The sequence below is a fragment of the Oncorhynchus nerka genome, linkage group LG25, assembly GCF_034236695.1.
Source record: "Oncorhynchus nerka isolate Pitt River linkage group LG25, Oner_Uvic_2.0, whole genome shotgun sequence".
Lineage (NCBI taxonomy): Eukaryota > Metazoa > Chordata > Actinopteri > Salmoniformes > Salmonidae > Oncorhynchus > Oncorhynchus nerka.
Genome location: NC_088420.1, coordinates 11,518,911 through 11,544,385, shown reverse-complemented (window position 1 = coordinate 11,544,385; position 25,475 = coordinate 11,518,911). Strand labels below are relative to the sequence as shown.

General features: G+C 47.4%; 1 protein-coding gene across 5 annotated transcripts in view; it reads left to right on the top strand.

The window, feature by feature from the left end:
- Positions 1-25,475, top strand: part of ptprsa (protein tyrosine phosphatase receptor type Sa) — a 459,556-nt gene that overhangs the window by 376,023 nt on the left and 58,058 nt on the right. For all 5 annotated transcript variants that reach the window (XM_065009561.1, XM_065009560.1, XM_065009558.1 and 2 more), the window contains one exon: positions 20,378-20,475. In XM_065009561.1, coding sequence (XP_064865633.1) covers positions 20,378-20,475 — 98 coding nt within the window. The remainder of the gene's footprint in view (positions 1-20,377; positions 20,476-25,475) is intronic.

Genomic DNA, 25,475 nt, shown 5'->3' with positions numbered 1-25,475 from the left:
AAGGAGCAACGAAGAAAAAAAGAGGAACACGTTTGTTTCCTCCAACTCTGACACACAGGGTGCCTTTTATTTTTTAAACATTTAGAAACAGGCTCCCCCTAGTGGCCAGGGCTATCAAAAGGAAACAGGCTCCCCCTAGTGGCCAGGGCTATCAAAAGGAAACAGGCTCCCCCTAGTGGCCAGGGCTATCAAAAGGAAACAGGCTCCCCCTTAGTGGCCAGGGCTATCAAAAGGAAACAGGCTCCCCTTAGTGGCCAGGGCTATCAAAAGGAAACAGGCTCCCCCTAGTGGCCAGGGCTATCAAAAGGAAACAGGCTCCCCCTAGTGGCCAGGGCTATCAAAAGGAAACAGGCTCTCCCTAGTGGCCAGGGCTATCAAAAGGAAACAGCCAGGGCTATCAAAAGGAAACAGGCTCCCTAGTGGCCAGGGCTATCAAAAGGAAACAGGCTCCCCCTAGTGGCCAGGGCTATCAAAAGGAAACAGGCTCTCCCTAGTGGCCAGGGCTATCAAAAGGAAACAGGCTCCCCTTAGTGGCCAGGGCTATCAAAAGGAAACAGGCTCCCCCTAGTGGCCAGGGCTATCAAAAGGAAACAGGCTCCCCTTAGTGGCCAGGGCTATCAAAAGGAAACAGGCTCCCCTTAGTGGCCAGGGCTATCAAAAGGAAACAGGCTCCCCTTAGTGGCCAGGGCTATCAAAAGGAAACAGGCTCCCCTAAACAAAAGGAAACAGGCCCCTAGTGGCCAGGGCTATCAAAAGGAAACAGGCTCCCCCTAGTGGCCAGGGCTATCAAAAGGAAACAGGCTCTCCCTAGTGGCCAGGGCTATCAAAAGGAAACAGGCTCCCCTTAGTGGCCAGGGCTATCAAAAGGAAACAGGCTCCCCCTAGTGGCCAGGGCTATCAAAAGGAAACAGGCTCCCCTTAGGGCCAGGGCTATCAAAGGAAACAGGCTCCCCCTAGTGGCCAGGGCTATCAAAAGGAAACAGGCTCCCCTTAGTGGCCAGGGCTATCAAAAGGAAACAGGCTCCCCCTAGTGGCCAGGGCTATCAAAAGGAAACAGGCTCCCCTTAGTGGCCAGGGCTATCAAAAGGAAACAGGCTCCCCTTAGTGGCCAGGGCTATCAAAAGGAAACAGGCTCCCCCTAGTGGCCAGGGCTATCAAAAGGAAACAGGCTCCCCCCGAGTGGCCAGGGCTATCAAAAGGAATCATTATTTCCCAGGCGTATCGACTGCGCCTCTGAGATTGGAAATGTGTAATTAGACGCTAGTTGTGTTTTTCAGAGCCAACTGATCTCAGCTGTTGATTGCTGGGGGAAAACGGACGACTTCCATATTGGAGGATGGGTGGGGGGGTAGAGTTGAGAAAGAGGGAGGGGGGGGGACAACAACTTGTCCTTGAGAGAATTTGCATGCAATTGGATCGAGTCAATACACACAGTGTAGACTGCTGCAGCTGCGTATAAAGAGGAAAATGGATAAGAAAACAAATTGGATGCGATCAACTCGTTTGTCTTTGGCCCAAGAACAATACTGATTGTGTGAGTTCAGCGTTAAGCAAAGGAAGGATGGAAAATTACATTGCTTTGCAAACCACAAGGACAGAAAGAGATTCACAAATTGACGTGCTTAGCCATACTATAGAAAACAGACGTGCTAAGCCATGCTATAGAAAACAGACGTGCTTAGCCATGCTATGGAAAACAGACGTGCTTAGCCATGCTATAGAAAACAGACGTGCTTAGCCATGCTATAGAAAACAGACGTGCTTAGCCATGCTATAGAAAACAGACGTGCTTAGCCATGCTATAGAAAACAGACGTGCTTAGCCATGCTATAGAAAACAGACGTGCTTAGCCATGCTATAGAAAACAGACGTGCTTAGCCATGCTATAGAAAACAAACGTGCTTAGCCATGCTATAGAAAACAGACGTGCTTAGACATAGAAAAAGGAAGAAAACAATATTTATTTATTTTATTTATTTATTTCACCTTTATTTAACCAGGTAGGCTAGTTGAGAACAAGTTATCATTTGCAACTGCGACCTGGCCAAGATAAAGCGTAGCAATTCGACACATACAACACAGAGTTACACATGGAATAAACAAAACATACAGTCAATAATACAGTAGAACAAAAGTCTATATACAGTGAGTGCAAATGAGATAAGTTAAGGAAATAAATAGGCCATGGTGGCGAAGTAATTACAATATAGCAATTAAACACTGGAATGGTAGATCGGCAGAAGATGAATGTGCAGGTAGAGATGCTGGGGTGCAAAGGAGCAAAATAAATAAATAAATAAATACCAGTATGGAGATGAGGTAGGTAGATAGATGGGCTGTTTACAGATAGGCTATGTACAGGTGCAGTGATCTGTGAGCTGCTCTGACAGCTGGTGCTTAAAGCTAGTGAGGGAGATGTGAGTCTCCAGCTTCAGAGATTTTTGCAATTCGTTCCAGTCATGGGCAGTAGAGAACTGGAAGGAAAGACAACCAAAGGAGGAATTGGCTTTGGCGGTGACCAGTGAGATATACCTGCTGGAGCGCATGCTACGAGTGGGTGCTGCTATGGTGACCAGTGAGATATACCTGCTGGAGCGCGTGCTGCGAGTGGGTGCTGCTATGGTGACCAGTGAGCTGAGATAAGGCGGGGCTTTACCTAGCAGAGACTTGTAGATAACCTGTAGCCAGTGGGTTTGGCGACGAGTATGAAGCGAGGGCCAACCAACGAGAGAGTACAGGTCGCAATGGTGGGTAGTGTATGGGGCTTTGGTGACAAAACAGATGGCACTGTGATAAACTGCATCCAGTTTGTTGAGTAGAGTGTTGGAGGCTATTTTATAGATGACATCACCGAAGTCGAGGATCGGTATTATGGTCAGTTTTACGAGGGTATGTTTGGCAGCATGAGTGAAGGATGCTTTGTTGCGATATAGGAAGCCGATTTAATTTTGGATTGGAGATGCTTAATGTGAGTCTGGAAGGAGAGTTTACAGTCTAACCAGACACCCAGGTTTGTGTAGTTGTCCACGTATTCTAAGTCAGAGCCGTCCAGAGTAGTGATGCTGGACGGGCGAGCAGGTGCGCGCAGCGATCGATTGAAAAGCATGCATTTAGTTTTACTTGCGTTTAAGAGCAGTTGGAGGTCACGGAAGGAGAGTTTTCTGGCATTGAAGCTCGTCTGGAGGTTAGTTAACACAGTGTCCAAGGAGGGGCCAGAAGTATACAGAATGGTGTCGTCTGCGTAGAGGTGGATCAGAGAAATCACCAGCATCAAGAGCAACATCATTGATCTATACAGAAAAGAGAGTCGGCCCGAGAATTGAACCCTGTGGCACACCCATAGAGACTGTCAGAGGTCCAGACAGCAGGCCCTCCGATTTGACCCACTGAACTCTATCAGAAAAGTAGTTGGTAAACCAGGCGAGGCAATCATTTGAGAAACCAAGGCTGTCGAGTCTGCCAATAAGAATGTTGTGATTGACAGAGTCAAAAGCCTTGGCCAGGTCGATGAATACGGCTGCACAGTAATGTCTCTTATCGATGGCGGTTTTTATGTCGTTTAGGACCTTGAACGTGGCTGAGGTGCACCCATGACCAGCTCTGAAACCAGATTGCATAGCGGAAAAGGTACGGGCCCTGGACAGAAGTAATGTACTGTACAGTGAATTGGGTGCCATTTCAGACACAGCCCCACTCTTTGTGTTGATACAGAGAATGTTTTGTCAAGATGAAAACAGACTACAAATGCCTTTTCTTGGAGCTTCCAGTAGGGTAAAGTTCATTTCCAAACTCACAACTGCCTCCATATTAACCAACTCTGAGCACTGTGGGGTGTATTCATAAAACCCTTAGCACCCGTTTAGATTTTCTGCTTATTTAAACAGGTTAATAGCCCAAATGAATGGCAGTAAACTTATACTAGACTGCTATTATTTACTATTTCATGCTTTAGTTAAAGTAATGAAGCCGGTATCAATCCAATGCATATTACATTTCTATAAGTTTTAATAAACACTGTTATTTCTGGTTTAACAAATGCCAGTAGGCTACTGTAGGTTACCTTTTGGGCTCCTGAGTGGTGCAGCGGTCTAAGGCACTGCATCTCAGTGCAAGATGCGTCACTTCAGTCCCCGGTTCAAATCCAGGCTGTATCACACCCGGCTGTGATTGGGAGTCCCATAGGGCGGTGCACAATTGGCCCAGTGTCGTCCGGGTTTGGCCGGTTTAGGCCTTCATTGTAAAGAATATTTTTTTCTTAACTAGTTAAATAAAGGTTAAATAAAAAACAATATATCCCAATATATGTTACAGTTCCTCTCTCCAAACCAAACAGTTTTAAACTGCAGGTGCTAGCACTCTCCTGGACTTTTATTTTATTTTTTGAACCTTTATTTAACTTATATTATATCTAAGACAGTACTTTTGGCTGTAGATAGGTATGCAGGTGGGCTACTAAGTGTTTGAGTACACACTCTCTGCAACTAAAACACTGAGCGCACACTTCTTTTGGTCTCTCTAACAAGGTGCTATAGTTTTTTTTTCTTCAAGGACAAAAGAAGCAGAGGTAGCGTCCTCATTTGCATACCCATCTGTTATTTTCACTTATAGCTGGTGTTACCTTTTCCGTTATAGCTGGTGGGAAAACTAATTGACAGTCTAAGTTCATTTGCGGTGCAGAATTCTTCCCTTTTTTAACCCGCGTTCGATCTTTATAAATGCACAATCCGACGATGATTAATAACAACATGTTTCCAGGCGATGCCAGAGGAGAGCAGCGTGCAAAGTTATTTCAGTCAAAAAACTGATGTGTGAGCAAACAAATTAAAGAGCTTGTCAAAATGCATCTATAGCACGGGGGGCTTGCTAATACTGTTCTCCCCATGCAAGGCTTTGTCTATTGAATAAACTTAAAGCCAGACTCAGTAAGTCTCATTTACATATTTAGTATTCATGAAATATCAAACTGTCTTGGCGACAAAACAAAACCAGTCATGTCATCTGCATTTAGTCATTCTAGCGGTTAATTGCTTTAGGCCAGTAACCGAAAGGTCGCTGGTTCGAATCCCGAGCCGACTAGGTGTAAATCTGTCAATGTGCCCTTGAGCAAGGCACTTAAACCTAATTGCTACTGTAAGTTGCTCTGGATAAGAGTGTCTGCACAATGACTAAAATGTAAATGTTGGCCGCCTACTGCGGTGCAACGGTGGCGCCGTTATCAAAGGTAAGGAGGATACCTCGTCAGTTGTACAACTGAATGCCTTCAACTGAAATATGTCATCTGCATTTAACCCAACCCTTCTGAATCAGAGGTGCAGGGATATTGCCTTAATTGACATCCACGTCTTCGGCGCCCTTGCTCAGGGGCAGAAAGACATATAGACACATAAACTACTAGCCGACTAGCAACTCCAGCAAAGTTTGCAACTAACATGCGCATATTGATTTTTTTTTCCACCCACACCAGATGCAATCATATCAAATGTTGTTTGTGTTATGTGTCTCCTAAGAGGAGGGAGGTGCAGGAGTCAGGAGCAGGAGAGAAAGGAAGTCCCAGAAGCAAAATCGTTTATTAGAAGTCCCAAACTACACAACAACATAAAGTAATCCCTCTCACCCCCCCCCCCCCCCCCCCTTAAAAGATTTAGATGCACTACTGTTCCACTGGATGTCATAAGGTGAATGCACCAATTTGTAAGTCGCTCTGGATAAGAGCGTCTGCTAAATGACTTAAATGTAATGTAAATGTAACAGGTGGAGGAACACGCCCAAATGAAGTCGCCACACACTGGGAATAAACGCAACACAAGGAGGAGAAACCTCTACTCTCTTAAACAGTCCAAAACGGTACAACGACCGTGAGAAAAAAAACCTTGTGGCGCAAACACGCACTTCTAACAGTAAAAACAGCAAATAATCCCGCACAAAGAATAGCAGGCAGCGGAGGTTAATAAACCCACCGAATTAAACTAATAGGACACAGGTGTAAAGAAAAACCAGACAGACACAAACGAAAAATTAATCGGTGGCAGCTAGTAGGCCGGCGACGACGACCGCCGAGCACCGGCCGAATGGGGAGAGTCGTGACAGTACCCCCCCCGATGCGCGGCTCCCACAGCACGCCGACCTCGGGGACGACCCGGAGGACGAGGCACAGAGCGATCTGGATGGAGGCGGGTGAAACTCACTCAGCAGAGATGGATCCAAGACGTCCTCCACCGGCACCCAGCATCTCTCCTCCGGACTGTACCCCTCCCAATCCACGAGGTACGGCAGGCCCCTCACCCACGCCTGGAATCCAGTATGGATCTTACTGTGTACGCCGGGGCCCCCTCGATGTCCAGGGGGGGGGACCTCCCGTACCTCAACTTCTTGAAGCGGACCAGCTACCACCGGCCTGAGGAGAGACAAATGAAACAAGGGGTTAATACGGTAATAAGGGAGAGCTGTAACCTATAACGCACATAGTTTATTCTCCTCTGGACTTTAAATAGCCCCACAAACCGCGCACCCAGCTTCCGGCAGGGCAGGCGGAGGGGCATGTTTCGGGTCGAGAGCCAGACCCGGTCCCCCGGTGCGAACACTGGGGCCTCACTGCGGTGGGGGTCAGCGCTCGCTTTCTGGGCGTCCTCCCAGGTCTCCCTCGAGCGCTTCACCCATTCCTCCACCATCGGAGCCTCGGTCTGGCTCTGATGCCACGGTACCAGGACAGGCTGATACCCCAACACGCACTGAAAGGGCGAAAGGTTAGTTGAGGAGTGGCGGAGTGAGTTCCGGGCCATCTCTGCCCATGGAACATACCTCGCCCACTCCCCTGGCCAGTCCTTGCAATACAACCGCAGAAACCTACCCACATCCTGGTTTACTCTCTCCACCTGCCCATTACTCTCGGGGTGAAAACCCAAGGTAAGGCTGACCGAGACCCCCAGACGTTCCATGGGGATCCCGATCAGAAACTATGTCCTCAGGCACTCCGTAGTGCCAGAAGACGTGACTAAACAGGGCCTCCGCAGTCTGTAGGGCCGTAGGGAGACCGGGCAAAGGGGGGAGACGACAGGACTTAGAAAACTGATCCACAACGACCAGGATCGTGGTGTTGCCCTGGGATGGAGGAAGATCGGTCAGGAAGTCCTCCGACAGGTGTGACCAAGGCCGCTGTGGAACGGGGAGGGGTTGTAACTTCCCTCTGGGCAGGTGCCTAGGAGCCTTGTACTGAGCGCACACCGAACAGGAGGAGACAGAAACCCTCACATCCTTAGCTAAAGTGGACCACCAGTACGTTCCCCTACGGCTTCGCACCGCCCTATCGATAGCCGGAGGGGAGGGTAACATGTGAGCCCACCGAATCAACCTGTCGCAAACACCAAGCGGGACGTACTTCCATCCAGCTGGACACTGAGGTGGAGTAGGTTCTAACCGAGATGCCTGCTCGATGTTCACTTCCCACACCACCGGTGCCACCAGACAAGAGGCCGGAAGTATGGGAGTGGGATCGATGGACCGCTCCTCTGTATCATACAGACGGGACAGTGCGTCTGCCTTAGCGTTCTGCGAACCTGTTCTATACGATATCGTAAATCTGAATCAGGTGAAATACATAGCCCACCTTGCCTGGCAGGGTTTCAGTCTCCTCGCCTGGGCTTTCTTTTCAAGGATGCTCAGCCCGGCGGAGCGAAACTATGACGTGGGGGACCGGGAGTTGCTGGTTGTCGTAAAAATGTTGAAGGTGTGGAGACAACCTATGAATGCTACAGAGGGATCCGGATGAGCCAACACGAGAGCCTTGGTAAACAGAGTCCTCAAGCAACAAAACGCTCTGTCCACTTCAGCCAACCACCGCAGATGCACCGGTCCCCCCTTCAGCAGTGAGGTAATGGGAGCAGCCACCTGCCCAAAACCCAGGCTAAACCTCCGGTAGTAATTGGCAAACCCTAACAACCGCTGCACCTCCTTTACCGTGGTGGGAGTCGGCCAATTACGCACGGCTGCAATGCGGTCACACTCCATCACCAACCATGATGTGGAAATGCGATACACCAGGAAGGAGACGGCCTGTTGGGAGAACAAATCAAATCAAATTTTATTTGTCACATACACATGGTTAGCAGATGTTAATGCGAGTGTAGCGAAATGCTTGTGCTTCTAGTTCCGACAATGCAGTAATAACCAACAAGTAATCTAACTAACAATTCCGAAACTACTGTCTTAAACACAGTGTAAGGGGATAAAGAATATGTACATAAGGATATATGAATGAGTGATGGTACAGAGCAGCATAGGCAATATACAGTAGATGGTATCGAGTACAGTATATACATATGAGATGAGTATGTAAACAAAGTGGCATAGTTAAAGTGGCTAGTGATACATGTATTACATAAGGATGCAGTCGATGATATAGAGTACAGTATATACGTATGCATATGAGATGAATAATGTAGGGTAAGTAACATTATATAAGGTAGCATTGTTTAAAGTGGCTAGTGATATATTTACATCATTTCCCATCAATTCCCATTATTAAAGTGGCTGGAGTTGAGTCAGTGTCAGTGTGTTGGCAGCAGCCACTCAATGTTAGTGGTGGCTGTTTAACAGTCTGATAGACCTTGAGATAGAAGCTGTTTTTCAGTCTCTCGGTCCCAGCTTTGATGCACCTGTACTGACCTCGCCTTCTGGATGATAGCGGGGTGAACAGGCAGTGGTTCGGTGGTTGATGTCCTTGATGATCTTTATGGCCTTCCTGTAACATCGGGTGGTGTAGGTGTCCTGGAGGGCAGGTAGTTTGCCCCGGTGATGCGTTGTGCAGACCTCACTACCCTCTGGAGAGCCTTACGGTTGAGGGCGGAGCAGTTGCCGTACCAGGCGGTGATACAGCCCGCCAGGATGCTCTAGATTGTGCATCTGTAGAAGTTTGTGAGTGCTTTTGGTGACAAGCCGAATTTCTTCAGCCTCCTGAGGTTGAAGAGGCGCTGCTGCGCCTTCTTCACGACGCTGTCAGTGTGAGTGGACCAATTCAGTTTGTCTGTGATGTGTATGCCGAGGAACTTAAAACTTGCTACCCTCTCCACTACTGTTCCATCGATGTGGATAGGAGGGTGTTCCCTCTGCTGTTTCCTGAAGTCCACAATCATCTCCTTAGTTTTGTTGACGTTGAGTGTGAGGTTATTTTCCTGACACCACACTCCGAGGGCCCTCACCTCCTCCCTGTAGGCCGTCTCGGCGTTGTTGGTAATCAAGCCTACCACTGTTGTGTCGTCCGCAAACTTGATGATTGAGTTGGAGGCGTGCGTGGCCACGCAGTCGTGGGTGAACAGGGAGTACAGGAGAGGGCTCAGAACGCACCCTTGTGGGGCCCCAGTGTTGAGGATCAGCGGGGTGGAGATGTTGTTGCCTACCCTCACCACCTGGGGGCGGCCCGTCAGGAAGTCCAGTACCCAGTTGCACAGGGCGGGGTCGAGACCCAGGGTCTCGAGCTTGATGACGAGCTTGGAGGGTACTATGGTGTTGAATGCCGAGCTGTAATCGATGAACAGCATTCTCACATAGGTATTCCTCTTGTCCAGATGGGTTAGGGCAGTGTGCAGTGTGGTTGAGATTGCATCGTCTGTGGACCTATTTGGGCGGTAAGCAAATTGGAGTGGGTCTAGGGTGTCAGGTAGGGTGGAGGTGATATGGTCCTTAACTAGTCTCTCAAAGCACTTCATGATGACAGAAGTGAGTGCTACGGGGCGGTAGTCGTTTAGATCAGTTACCTTAGCTTTCTTGGGAACAGGAACAATGGTGGCCCTCTTGAAGCATGTGGGAACAGCAGACTGGTATAGGGATTGATTGAATATGTCCGTAAACACACCGGCCAGCTGGTCTGCGCATGCTCTGAGGGCGCGGCTGGGGATGCCGTCTGGGCCTGCAGCCTTGCGAGGGTTAACACGTTTAAATGTCTTACTCACCTCGGCTGCAGTGAAGGAGAGTCCGCATGTTTTCGTTGCAGGCCGTGTCAGTGTACTGTATTGTCCTCAAAGCGGGCAAAAACGTTATTTAGTCTGCCTGGGAGCAAGATATCCTGGTCCGTGACTGGGCTGGATTTCTTCTTGTAGTCCGTGATTGACTGTAGACCCTGCCACATGCCTCTTGTGTCTGAGCCGTTGAATTGAGATTCTACTTTGTCTCTGTACTGACGCTTAGCTTGTTTGATAGCCTTGCGGAGGGAATAGCTGCACTGTTTGTATTCGGTCATGTTACCAGTCACCTTGCCCTGATTAAAAGCAGTGGTTTGCGCTTTCAGTTTCACGCGAATGCTGCCATCAATCCACGGTTTCTGGTTAGGGAATGTTTTATTCGTTGCTATGGGAACGACATCTTCAACGCACGTTCTAATTAACTCGCACACCGAATCAGCGTATTCGTCAATATTGTTATCTGACGCAATACGAAACATATCCCAGTCCACGTGATGGAAGCAGTCTTGGAGTGTGGAGTCAGCTTGGTCGGACCAGCGTTGGACAGACCTCAGCGTGGGAGCCTCTTGTTTTAGTTTCTGTCTGTAGGCAGGGATCAACAAAATGGAGTCGTGGTCAGCTTTTCCGAAAGGAGGGCGGGCAGGGGCCTTATATGCGTCATGAAGTTAGAGTAACAACGATCCAAGGTTTTTCCACCCTGGTTGCGCAATCGATATGCTGATAACATTTAGGAGTCTTGTTTTCAGATTAGCCTTGTTAAAATCCCCAGCTACAATGAATGCAGCCTCCGGATAAATGGATTCCAGTTTGCAAAGAGTCAAATAAAGTTCTGTTCAGAGCCATCGATGTGTCTGCTTGGGGGATATATACGGCTGTGATTATAATCGAAGAGAATTCTCTTGGTAGATAATGCGGTTCACATTTGATTGTGAGGAATTCTAAATCAGGTGAACAGAAGGATTTGAGTTCCTGTATGTTTCTTTCATCACACCATGTCTCGTTAGCCATAAGGCATACGCCCGCCCCTCTTCTTACCAGAAAGATGTTTGTTTCTGTCGGCGCGATGCGTGGAGAAACCCGCTGGCTGCTCCGCCTCCGATAGCGTCTCTCCAGTGAGCCATGTTTCCGTGAAGCAAAGAACGTTACAGTCTCTGATGTCCCTCTGAATGCTACCCTTGCTCGGATTTCATCAACCTTGTTGTCAAGAGACTGGACATTGGCGAGAAGAATGCTAGGGAGTGGTGCACGATGTGCCCGTCTCCGGAGTCTGACCAGAAGACCGCCTCGTTTCCTCTTTTTGAGTCGTTTTTTGGGTCGCTGCATGGGATCCATTCCGTTGTCCTGTTTGAAAGGCAGAACACAGGATCGCGTCGCGAAAAACATATTCTTGGTCGTACTGATGGTGAGTTGACGCTGATCTTATATTCAGTAGTTCTTCTCGACTGTATGTAATGAAACCTAAGATGACCTGGCGTACTAATGTAAGAAATAACATGTAAAAAAACAAAAAACTGCATAGTTTCCTAGGAACGCGAAGCAAGGCGGCCATCTCTGTCGGCGCCGGAAGTAAGGGAACAAGCACTTCTCAGCCTTGACGTACAGGTCATGCTCCAACAGTCGCCCAAGTACCCTGCGCACCAGAGACACATGCGCGGCGCGTGTGGCGGAATATATCAGAATGTCATTGATATAAGCCACCACACCCTGCCTGTGCAGGTCCCTGAAAATCTTGTCTACAAAAGATTCTTCTTCACAAAAAAGAAACTCGGAGGCGGGTGACGTGGAGGGTCGAATGTACCCCTGCCTCAGAGATTCAGAGACATATGTTTCCATAACCACCGTCTCCTCCTGTGACAGGGGATACATGTGACTCCTGGGAAGTGCGGCGTTTACCAGGAGGTTTATCGCACAATCCCCTCGTCGATGAGGTGGTAATTGGGTCGCCCTCTTTTTACAGAAGGCGTTAGCCAAATCGGCATATTCAGGGGGAATGCGCACGGTGGAGATTTGGTCTGGACTCTCCACCGTCGTTGCACCGATGGAAACTCCCACACACCTTCCTGAGCACTCCTCTGACCACCCCTTTAGAACCCTCTGTTGCCATAAAATAGTGGGGTTGTGAAAGGCCAACCAGCACCACCGGAAACGCAGGAAAATCAATGAGGAAGAGAATTATTCTCTCCTCCAGACCCCCCTGTGTAACCATGTCCAGTGGAGCCGTGGCCTTCCTGACCACCCCTGACCCTAATGGTCGACTATCTAGGGAGTGCACTTGGAAGGGTTTGTCCATCTGAACCAGGGGAATCCCTAACCTTTGCGCGAAACTGCGGTCCATAAAATTCCCCGCTGCGCCTGAATCTACTAGCGCCTTATGCTCGGAATGGTGGGAAAAAACTCAGGGAAAGAAATCAACACATACATGTGACCAAAAAGGGGCTCTGGGTGAGCCTGGAGCCCGAACAGTGCTCGGCCTGCTGTCTCGACTCCCAGACGAGCTCCTCCAGCACTCAGTCAGTGGGTGTTTACAGGATCCACCTTTTATTCTTGTTATGTTGACATTCGTTCTCAAACATTCCTCTAACACAACACAGCATGTTCATTTATCAACTAGAACGATACCGTTCAGTGCCTCAACCTCCATTAGTCCCTGTGTCTCCCATACAGTGGTTATATTATACATGCAGTATATACAATGGCTTGCGAAAGTATTCACCCCCTTGGCATTTTTCCTATTTTATTGTCTTACAACCTGGAATTAAAATAGATTTTTTGGGGGGGGAGGGTTGTATCATTTGATATACACAACATGCCTTCCACTTTGAATATTTTTTATTGTGAAACGAACAAGAAATAAGACAAAAAAAATGAAAACTTGAGCGTAACTATTCACCCCCCATTCAAGGCAAAAGTTCTCCAGCGTCTTCAAGTTGGATGGGTTCCACTGGTGTACAGCATTCTTTAAGTCATACCACGGATTCTCAATTGGATTGAGGTCTGGTCTTTGACTAGACCATTTCAAGACATTTAAATGTTTCCCCTTAAACCACTCGAGTGTTGCTTTAACAGTATTCTTAGGGTCATTTTCCTGTTGGAAAGTGAACCTCCGTCCCAGTCTCAAATCTCTGGAAGACTGAAACAGGTTTCCCTCAAGAATTTCCCTGTATTTAGCTCCATCCATCATTCCTTCAATTCTGACCAGTTTCCCGGTCCCTGCCGATGAAAAACATGATGCTGTGGGGATCTCAGTTTACATTGGCGCCTTACGTGCAGTAATGTTTCGATTCCAAAACATCCGGTGATTTTGCAGAAATACTAATAATAAACATTGATAAAATATACTAGTGTTATTCACATAATTAAAGAGACTTCTCCTTAATGCAACCGCTGTGTCAGATTTCAAAAAAACTTTACGGAAAAAGCATAACCTGAGAACGGCGCTCAGAACCCAAAACAGCCAGACGAATAGCCGCCATTTTGGAGTCAACAAAGTTAGAAACAACACCATAAATATTCACTTACCTTAGATGATGTTCATCAGAAGGCACTCCCATGAATCCCAGTTTGACAATAAATGACTGATTTGTTCCATAAAGTTCCATCATTTATGTCCAAATAGCCACTTGTTGTTAGCGTGTTCAGCCCAGTAATCCATCTTCATGAGGGGCGAGCATTTCATCCAGACAAAAACTCGAAAAGTTCCATTACAGTCCTTTAGAAACATGTCAAACGATGTATGGAATCAATCATTAGGATGTTTTTAACATAAAACATCAATAATGTTCCAACCGGAGAATTCCTTTGTCTTCAGAAAGGCATTGGAACAAGAGGTAACTCTGTCGGGAGCGCGTCATGAGACTAAGGCTCTCTGCCAGACCACTGACTCAAACAGGTCCCATGAGCCCCTCCTTTATAGTAGAATCCTCATTCAACTTTCAAAAGACGGTTGACATCTAGTGGAAGCCCTAGGCAGTGCAACCTCATCCATATCTCAATGTGTCTGACTTCCGGCGCCGACTGAGATGGCCGCCTCGCTTCGCGTTCCTAGGAAACTATGCAGTTTTTTGTTTTTTTTACGTGTTATTTCTTACATTAGTACCCCAGGTCATCTTAGGTTTCATTACATACAGTCGAGAAGAACTACTGAATATAAGATCAGCGCCAACTCACCATCAGTACGACCAAGAATATGTTTTCCGCGACGCGGATCCGGTGTTCTGCCTTACAAACAGGACAACGGAATGGATCGCATGCAGCGACCCAAGGAAACGACTCCGAAAAAGAGGGAAACGAGGCGGTGTTCTGGTCAGACTCCGAAAAAGGGCACATCGCGCACCACTCCCCAGCATTCTTCTTGCCAATGTCCAGTCTCTTGACAACAAGGTTGACGAAATCCGAGCAAGAGTAGCATTCCAGAGGGACATCAGAGACTGCAACGTTCTCTGCTTCACAGAAACATGGCTTACTGGGAAGACGCTATCCGAGGCGGTGCAGCCAACGGGTTTCTCCACGCATCGCGCCGACAGAAACAAACATCTTTCTGGTAAGAAGAGGGGGGCGTATGCCTCATGACTAACGAGACATGGTGTGATGAAGGAAACATACAGGAACTCAAATCCTTCTGTTCACCTGATTTAGAATTCCTCACAATCAAATGTAGACCGCATTATCTTCCAAGAGAATTCTCCTCGATTATAATCACAGCCGTATATATCCCCCCCAAGCAGACACATCGATGGCTCTGAACGAACTTTATTTAACTCTTTGCAAACTGGAAACCATTTATCCGGAGGCTGCATTCATTGTAGCTGGGGATTTTAACAAAGCTAATCTGAAAACAAGACTCCCTAAATTTTACCAGCATATCGATTGCGCAACCAGGGGTGGTAAAACCTTGGATCATTGTTACTCTAACTTCCGCGACGCATATAAGGCCCTGCCCCGCCCCCTTTCGGAAAAGCTGACCACGACTCCATTTTGCTGATCCCTGCCTACAGGCAGAAACTAAAACAAGAGGCTCCCACGCTGAGGTCTGTCCAACGCTGGTCAGACCAAGCTGACTCCACACTCCAAGACTGCTTCCATCACGTGGACTGGGACATGTTTCAGACAAGGGCCAGATGGAAATATTGACGAATACGCTGATTCGGTGTGCGAGTTCATTAGAACTTGCGTCGAAGATGTCGTTCCCATAGCAACGATAAAAACATTCCCAAACCAGAAACCGTGGATTGATGGCAGCATTCGCGTGAAACTGAAAGCGCGAACCACTGCTTTTAATCAGGCAAGGTGTCTGGTAATATGTCCGAATATAAACAATGCAGCTATTCCCTCCGCAAGGCTATTAAACAAGCTAAGCGTCAGTACAGAGACAAAGTGGAATCTCAATTCAATGGCTCAGACACAAGAGGCATGTGGCAGGGTCTACAGTCAATCACGGACTACAAGAAGAAACCCAGCCCAGTCACGGACCAGGATGTCTTGCTCCCAGGCAGACTAAATCACTTTTTGCCCGCTTTGAGGACAATACAGTGCCACTGACACGGCCTGCAACGAAAACATGCGGTCTCTCCTTCACTGCAGCTGAGGTGAGTAAGACATTTAAACGTGTTAACCCTCGCAAGGCTGCAGGCCCAGACGGCATCCCCAGCCGCGCCTCAGAGCATGCGCAGACCAGCTGGCCGGTGTGTTTACGGACATATTCAATCAATCCCTATACCAGTCTGCTGTTCCCACATGCTTCAAGAGGGCCACCATTGTTCCTGTTCCCAAGAAAGCTAAGGTAACTGAGCTAAACGACTACCGCCCGTAGCACTCACTTCCGTCATCATGAAGTGCTTTGAGAGACTAGTCAAGGACCATATCACCTCCACCCTACCTGACACCCTAGACCCACTCCAATTTGCTTACCGCCCAAATAGGTCCACAGACGATGCAATCTCAACCACACTGCACACTGCCCTAACCCACCTGGACAAGAGGAATACCTATGTGAGAATGCTGTTCATCGACTACAGCTCGGCATTCAATACCATAGTACCCTCCAAGCTCGTCATCAAGCTCGAGACCCTGGGTCTCGACCCCGCCCTGTGCAACTGGGTACTGGACTTCCTGACGGGCCGCCCACAGGTGGTGAGGGTAGGCAACCAACATCTCCTCCCCGCTGATCCTCAACACGGGGGGCCCCACAAGGGTGCGTTCTGAGCCCTCTCCTGTACTCCCTGTTCACCCACGACTGCGTGGCCATGCACGCCTCCAACTCAATCATCAAGTTTGTGGACGACACAACAGTGGTAGGCTTGATTACCAACAACGACGAGACGGCCTACAGGGAGGAGGTGAGGGCCCTCGGAGTGTGGTGTCAGGAAAATAACCTCACACTCAACGTCAACAAAACTAAGGAGATGATTGTGGACTTCAGGAAACAGCAGAGGGAACACCCCCTATCCACATCGATGGATCAGTAGTGGAGAGGGTAGCAAGTTTTAATTTCCTCGGCATACACATCACAGACAAACTGAATTGGTCCACTCACACTGACAGCGTCGTGAAGAAGGCGCAGCAGCGCCTCTTCAACCTCAGGAGGCTGAAGAAATTCGGCTTGTCACCAAAAGCACTCACAAACTTCTACAGATGCACAATCGAGAGCATCCTGGCGGGCTGTATCACCGCCTGGTACGGCAACTGCTCCGCCTCAACCGTAAGGCTCTCCAGAGGGTAGTGAGGTCTGCACAACGCATCACCGGGGCAAACTACCTGCCCTCCAGGACACCTACACCACCCGATGTTACAGGAAGGCCATAAAGATCATCAAGGACATCAACCACCCAAACCACTGCCTGTTCACCCCGCTATCATCCAGAAGGCGAGGTCAGTACAGGTGCATCAAAGCTGGGACCGAGAGACTGAAAAACAGCTTCTATCTCAAGGCCATCAGACTGTTAAACAGCAATCACTAACATTGAGTGGCTGCTGCCAACACACTGTCATTGACACTGACCCAACTCCAGCCACTTTAATAATGGGAATTGATGGGAAATGATGTAAATATATCACTAGCCACTTTAAACAATGCTACCTTATATAATGTTACTTACCCTACACTATTCATCTCATATGCATATGTATATACTGTACTCTAGATCATCGACTGCATTCTTATGTCACTAGCCACTTTAACTATGCCACTTTGTTTACTTTGTCTACATACTCATCTCATATCTATATACTGTACTCGATACCATCTACTGTATGCTGCTCTGTACCATCACTCATTCATATATCCTTATGTACATATTCCTTATCCCCTTACACTGTGTATAAGACAGTAGTTTTGGAATTGTTAGTTAGATTACTTGTTGGTTATCACTGCATTGTCGGAACTAGAAGCACAAGCATTTCGCTACACTCGCATTAACATCTGCTAACCATGTGTATGTGACAAATAAAAATTTGATTTGATTTGATTTGATTTGATTTGAATGTGTACTCGGTAGGCCAAGCTTTGAAAAACTACAAACCTCAAATGTCCCACTTCCTGGTTGGATTTTTCTCAGGTTTTCGCCTGCCATATGAGTTCTGTTATACTCACAGACATCATTCAAACAGTTTTAGAAACTTCAGAGTGTTTTCTATCCAATACTAATATGCATATATTAGCATCTGGGACGGAGTAGGAGGCAGTTCACTCTGGGCACGCTATTCATCCAAAAGTGAAAATGCTACCCCTATCCCAAAAAGGTAAGCAATGGTTCTTTCTGGCCACTATTCCGTAAAGCCCAGCTCTGTGGTGTACGGCTTAAAGTTGTCCTATGGACAGATATTCTAATCTCCGCTGTGGAGCTTTGCAGCTCCTTCAGGGTTATCTTTGGTCTCTTTGTTGCCTCTCTGATTTATGCCATCCTTGCCTGGTCTGTGACTATTGGTGGGCGGCCCTCTCTTGGCAGGTTTGTTGTGGTGCCATATTCTTTCCATTTTTTAAATAATGGATTTAATGGTGCTCCGTGGGATTTTCAAAGTCTCAGATATTTTTTTATAACCTAACCATGATCTATACTTCTCCACAACTGCCCCTGACCTGTTTGGAGAGCTCCTTGGTCTTCGTGGTGCCGCTTGCTTAGTGTTGCAGACTCTGGGGCCTTTCAGAATAGGTGTATATATACTGAGCTCATGTGACAGATCATGTGACACTTAGATTGCACACAGGTGGACTTTATTTAACTAATTATGTGACTTCTGAAGGTAATTGGTTGCACCCGATCTTATTTAGGGGCTTCATAGCAAAGGGGGTGAATACATATGGACGCACCACTTATCTTATATTATTTTTTATTTTTTGAAACAAGTAATTTTTTTCATTTCACTTCACCAATTTGGACTATTTTGTGTATGTCCAGTACATGAAATCCAAATAAAAATATATTTAAATTACAGGTTGTAATGCAACAAAATAGGAAAAACGCCAAGGTGGATTAATACTTTTGAAAGTTGCTGTACAAGTCCTTAACCAACAATGCAGTTTTAAGGAAAAAAGTGTTACGTATTTACTAAAATAAACTGAAGTAAAAAAATATACAAAAAAAGAAGGATCAGTGTGGCGGATGTGTTGTTGCCTACCCTTACCACCTGGGAGCGGCCCGTCAGGAAGTTTAGGATCCAGTTGCAGACGGAGGTGTTTAGTCCCAGGGTCCTTCGCTTATTGATGACCTTCGTGGGCACTATGTTGTTGAACGCTGAGCTGTAGTCAATGAACAGCATTCTCACATAGGTGTTCCTTTAGTCCAGGTGGGAAATGGCAGTGGGGAGTGCAATACAGATTGCATCATCTGTGGATCTGTTGGGGCAGTATGCAAATTGGAGTGGGTCTAGGGTTTCAGGGATAATGGTGTTGATGTGAGCCATGACCAGCCTTTCAATATCTCGGTTATTTGGAAAGATGGTGGTGGTGGCAAAGTGCTACAGACACTGTGCATAAATTACTTTCCATCGACTACGCAGGTTCTGACATTTTGAGTGGTGTTGGGACTGGTGAGTGGCGTCCATCTTAAGGGACATTGTTTTGGCTGATTGTTTGGGAGGCCCAGCGGACAGCCATAAAAGGTTGTCTGTGAGCGATCCGAGCGTCTGTGAGCGGTCCTGACGTCTGTGAGCGATCCTGGCGTCTCTGAGCAATCCAAGTGTCTTGCTTTCTTACACTGGCTGACTTATGTGGAGCAGCTCACTAACCCCTTGACCTTTGACCCCTATCCTCTGACCCCTCTAACCCTGTCCAATGGTGATGGGGGCCTCTCTTGAAGAAACATGGTAGCACAGGCTTGGTAGATATACCAACTCAGTGGCCTGTCTGCCCTGAGATTGGAAGTTTTGGGAGTACAACCCCGACCCGATGCATCTCTTTTTGGCACTCAGCATTAAGGAGATAGGGGTACGTGCTACAGAAACAGGCAGATAACTAATATATCTAGTTCTGTAGATGTAGATGCACTTTATTGTGGTAAAAGTTAGACTACATGTTCTTATCTAAATATCTTTATTTTTCATTTTTAAATGATCAGACAGAGGCCTGGGTTTTCCAGGCAGATCGGAAATAAGACTGCAAGGTGTTATTTTTGTGTGAAAGGCCACTACAATGAGGCACTGTTATTTCGGATTTTATTTAGCTGCGTATTAAATATCTGGATATATTTTCACACGCTGCTTTTAGGCTATTGTTAATGGCACTGCCTTGTCACAGTGACTTGGTTAAGAGAACACTCACTCGTCTCTTTCCTCTTACCTCAGCATAAAAACGCATTCCTTTTGTTTTTGTGCACTGAGGAGTGAAGAGCAATTGATGTCAACATTGCATCCTATTGGTTCAAAAGGCTAAAACTCAAGGGGTGTTTTTTTTCTCTCTTATATTATTTTTGCCGTCAAAAACCAAGGTTTGTTTCCTTCCTTGTCTCTGTTGCCAAGCTATTAAAAGCTGTGTCTCTCTGTAGACCTTAGTGGTAATTAGTCTGGGTTACTTTCTCACAATAGCAATCACCCATTGGTTATCCTTTATTTTCAGCTCTACCTCGTGTGCCGTTACAACTTAGGGAAATAGTAGTGAGTGTGGCCTGGTAAGGGAAATGTTGAGCTCTGGTCTGGTCTCCACTCTATTCCCTAACATCGCCCGTCAACTCCATACAGACCGTGTGTTTGAATTCCAGAATGTTCCCCAGTATTCCCTCCTCCCTGTCCCTACTCTCTCCCCCTCCCCCCGCCCTCTGTCTCCACTGCTAGCAGAAACACATTACCCACAACTCCCCATGTCCTGTCATTCTCCAACTGTTGGAGGGTTTTAGCATCTCACTTTGAATGGCATCTATACTGACGCACTTTCTTTCCATCCCTCCTTTCTCTCTCTCTCTCTCTCTCTCCCTCTCCGTCCATTTGGGGAACAGGTATGATGAGTCATCCCCCCATTCCTATCGCGGAGCTGGCTGAACACACAGATCTTCTCAAAGCCAACGACAACCTGAAACTCTCCCAGGAGTATGAGGTGAGTGGGCTAGTCTCTGGTGAGGTGGAATGGTGTAGGGGGGCGTTTTCTCTAGACGCTGATCTTGGATCAGTTGGGTGTTTTTCCAACTAATGGTTGAGGTTAGGATTGGGGGATGGGGAAGCTGATCCTAGATCTGTACCTAGGGAAAGGTTTTTACCTTGCTTCTTAGTGAATGAATTGTCTCTTCATCAGCCATCAGTGGTTAACGGCAGATGGCATTGTAGTAGCATGTAATATGATCCAAGTTGACGTTGTGATATATAATCATTGTTCCATCACAGCCTCTTCCATTGGGCGCAATATAATGAAACAAGACAGATTCCATTCTATACTTTAAAAGTCCCCAAATGTAATTTCCTAATCACACCAGAAATCACTGAGCACTTATTCAGTCCCAATGCGCCTAGTGTCACACTAGTCAACTGTTGGTCTGTCAATCCCCATTAAAACTCTAAGCTGTAGAATAGTGGATCTACACACACACACACACTGGCATGGGGTGAGCATATAGCCGAGCTGTCGGAGCCCTGAGTGCAGCCAGAGAAGTTAGAAATGAACCCGATGCTGATTAGAAATAAGGATTGCTGAATCAGATCTTGTTTGTATACCAGCAACATCCTCTTCCTGTATCCCCTAAATCACATGGGCCATTCTGGCCAATGGCATCAGAGCTGCACCAGGGGGAGTTGTGGGAATCGTAGTACCACAGAAAAGCCTTGCTGCATGTTGGTGGATGTTGGGATAATGACTGCTCGTGGCCATACAGTACATCTTCCTCATATATCAATCTGGGTTGAGCCGTGTACTAAATGGACATCCCTTCACACTGGCAAGGCTGAGGAAGAGCAGGGCATTGAGTCGTCAGAACACTTTGGTTCTTAATTCATTGTTACTTGCTGCTCCTCTCTGGCTCGTTCCTCCTCTCCTCTCCCCACTTGCTCCCCCAAATTGAAAAGTGTAATTGTAGTTTTGCTATTTTCTTGATGAATGTCTGCTCATCTGGTCGCCTTCTCTTGCCATGCCAAGATTCTTCTGGCCTGATTGGTTTTTCAAGCAGGGCGGGGTCGGGGGAGAGGAGAGGAGATTGGTTAAAGTTCAGGGCTGCAGTGGGGCGGAGTATTAGACACACACACTCATGCCTACAAGAAAGTGTTACTACACACAGAACAATCCCCTCAGACTTGGGGACAACCAGACAGAGAAAGAGAGAGAGAGAGAAGGGAGGGAGGGAGGGAGGGAGGGAGGGAGGAGAGAGAGAGAGAGAGAGAGAGAGAGAGAGAAGGGAGGGAGGAGAGAGAGAGAGAGAGAGAGAGAGAGAGAGAGAGAGAGAGAAGGGCCCCAGAGACAGGATCTCCTTGTACAGGGCTGGCTGCCTGTTATTTCACTGTAATGACTGCAGGTAAACTGTTACTTCAGGCTCCCATTTTGACTTTATTTATCCCCAATCGCTGTTCACTGCGCCGGGCCCTAACCGAAAACATCCTGCAAGCCAGCACCAGGAGAGCTCCAGCGCCTGAGAGCGAGCGCCAAATCATAATGGAATACTAAATTACCCTGACAGAAGAATATAATATTTATCTGTAATTCTGATATTCTGAGCGTGGGCAGCATTTGTCTTGCCAGCAGCATCGGGCCCAGGAACCTGGTTTATTCCCTCTCTCGCTCTCTCGCTCTCTCTCTCTCTCTCTCCCCTAAGGGAAGAGCTGCCATCAACTTCATCAATATTTTTATTACCATTATGCACTGTCTACTTTAATGATCTTGATAAATTAACCTGCACAGACGTTCTTATTTCAAGGCACCGAGCAGCTGCTAATGATGCTGTTGTTCCTCTGTTATTTTTTTCTCTCATGTTCGCTCTCTCTCTCTCTCTCTCTCTCTCTCTCCCTCTCGCTCGCTCGCTCACTCTCTCTCTCTCTCTCTCTCTCTCTCTCTCTCTCTCTCTCTCTCTCTCTCTCTCTGTCTGTATTGTTGTGTTCCTTTCTGTGCTTTCTCTATGTGTCTTTCTCTCTTCTCCTTTCTGAGGGTGTCTATGTCTGTGTGTCAAATCTAAATCTGAGTGATTGGTTTTTCAAGCAGGGTGGGGTAGGGAGAAGGATAGGAGAGAGAAGGAAGGAAGTGAGGAGAGGAGAGGTGGGAGAAGGATAGGAGAGAGAAGGAAGGAAGTGAGGAGAGGAGAGGAGAGGTGGGAGAAGGAGAGGATAGGAGAGAGAAGGAAGGAAGTGAGGAGAGGAGAGGTGGGAGAAGGAGAGGATAGGAGAGAGAAGGAAGGAAGGAAGTGAGGAGAGGAGAGGTGGGAGAAGGAGAGGATAGGAGAGAGAAGGAAGGAAGTGAGGAGAGGATAGGAGAGGAGAGGTGGGAGAAGGAGAGGATAGGAGAGAGAAGGAAGGAAGGAAGTGAGGAGAGGAGAGGTGGGAGAAGGAGAGGATAGGAGAGAGAAGGAAGGAAGTGAGGAGAGGATAGGAGAGGAGAGGTGGGAGAAGGAGAGGATAGGAGAGAGAAGGAAGGAAGGAAGTGAGGAGAGGAGAGGAGAGGTGGGAGAAGGAGAGGATAGGAGAGAGAAGGAAGGAAGTGAGGAGAGGATAGGAGAGGAGAGGTGGGAGAAGGAGAGGATAGGAGAGAGAAGGAAGGAAGGAAGTGAGGAGAGGAGAGGAGAGGTGGGAGAAGGAGAGGATAGGAGAGAGAAGGAAGGAAGTGAGGAGGGGATAGGAGAGAGAAGGAAGGAAGTGAGGAGAGGAGAGGTGGGAGAAGGAGAGGATAGGAGAGAGAAGGAAGGAAGGAAGTGAGGAGAGGATAGGAGAGGAGAGGTGGGAGAAGGAGAGGATAGGAGAGAGAAGGAAGGAAGGAAGTGAGGAGAGGAGAGGAGAGGTGGGAGAAGGAGAGGATAGGATAGAGAAGGAAGGAAGTGAGGAGAGGATAGGAGATGAGAGGTGGGAGAAGGAGAGGATAGGATAGGAGAGAGAAGGAAGGAAGGAAGTGAGGAGAGGAGAGGTGGGAGAAGGAGAGGATATGAGAGAGAAGGAAGGAAGTCAGGAGAGGATAGGAGAGGAGAGGTGGGAGAAGGAGAGGATAGGAGAGAGAAGGAAGGAAGGAAGTGAGGAGAGGAGCGGAGAGGTGGGAGAAGGAGAGGATAGGAGAGAGAAGGAAGGAAGTGAGGAGAGGAGAGGAGAGGAGAAGGGTAGCTTGGTTAAAGTTCCCGGGCTGCAATGCTGGAGCTTCAGGGAGAGGGGCGGAGTATCGTCGGAGACCCGAGAGTGAACATAGCAGGAGTAGCTTGTGTAGTCTCGGAAACAGGAAAACGGGAGGGAAAGAGGCTTGTTCATAGGTGGACATTATCCTCACTCAAATGTCATAGAAGGGACTGCAGGGGTGGAGCTACTAATCCATCAGGTGTCAGCAGCAACACACCCCCTCCCATAATACCCCACCCCCTTTTGATAGGATCTGTCAGTCATCCCCTTGGAAACACCTTTGTGTCAGGGTGAGGGCAGTGGATACCGCACTCATTCTATTAGACATACACTCATTCTATTAGACATACACTCATTCTATTAGACATACACTCATTCTATTAGACACACACTCATTCTATTAGACATACACTCATTCTATTAGACATACACTCATTCTATTAGACATACACTCATTCTATTAGACATACACTCATTCTATTAGACATACACTCATTCTATTAGACACACACTCATTCTATTAGACATACACTCATTCTATTAGACATACACTCATTCCCGCAAGAGAGCGTTACTACACACAGAACAATCCCCTCAGACTTGGGGATGACCAGATAGAGAAAAAGAGAGAGAATGGAGGGAGGAGGAGAGAGAGAGAGAGAGAGAGAGAGAGAGAGAGAGAGAGAGAGAGATTGGAGGGAGCAGAGAGAATGGAGGGAGGAGAGAGAGAGAGAGAGAGAGAGAGGAGAGAGAATGGAGGGAGGAGGGAGGGAGGAGAGAGAGATAGAGATAGAGAGAGAGAAGGGCCCCAGAGACAGGATCTCCTTGTACAGGGCTGGCTGCCTGTTATTTCACTGTAATGACTGAAGGTAAACTGTTACTTCAGGCTCCCATTTTGACTTTATTTATCCCCAATCGCTGTTCACTGCGCCGGGCCCTAACCAAAAACATCCTGCAAGCCAGCGCCAGGAGAGCTCCAGCGCCCGAGAGCGAGCACCAAATCATAATGGAATACTAAATTACCCTGACAGAAGAATAGAATATTTATCCAGAATTTTGATATTCTGAGCGTGGGCAGCATTTGTCTTGCCAGCAGCATCGGGCCCAGGAACCTGGTTTATTCTCGCGCTCTCGCTCTCGCTCTCTCGCTCTCTCGCTCTCGCTCTCTCGCTCTCTCGCTCTCTCCCCCCCCCCCTCCCCCCTAAGGGAAGAGCTGCCACCAACTTCATCAATGTTTTTATTACCATTATGCACTGACTGTCTTAATGATCTTGATAAATGACTTGCCTTGTTAAATAAAGGTTAAAAAAAATAATAATAATAATTTTAACCTGCACAGACGTTCTTATTTCAAGGCCCCGAGCAGCTGCTAACGATGCTGTTGTTCCGCGTTCTTATTTTTCTCTCCCTCTTCCTCTCTCCCTCTCTCTTTGTCTTTCTCTTTGTCTTACTCTTTGTCTTACTCTTTGTCTTTCTCTTTATCTTACTCTTTGTCTTACTCTTTGTCTTTCGCTTTGTCTTTCTCTTTGTCTTTCTCTTTGTCTTTCTCTTTGTCTTTCGCTTTGTCTTTCTCTCTCCTTCTTTCTGAAGGTGTCTAATTGTGTGTCAAATAAAAATCAACATGCTTTGCAAACAACAGGTGTAGACTAACAGTGAAATGCCTAGTTACGGGTCCTTCCCAACAACAGGTGTAGACTAACAGTGAAATGCCTAGTTACGGGTCCTTCCCAACAACAGGTGTAGACTAACAGTGAAATGCCTAGTTACGGGTCCTTCCCAACAACAGGTGTAGACTAACAGTGAAAT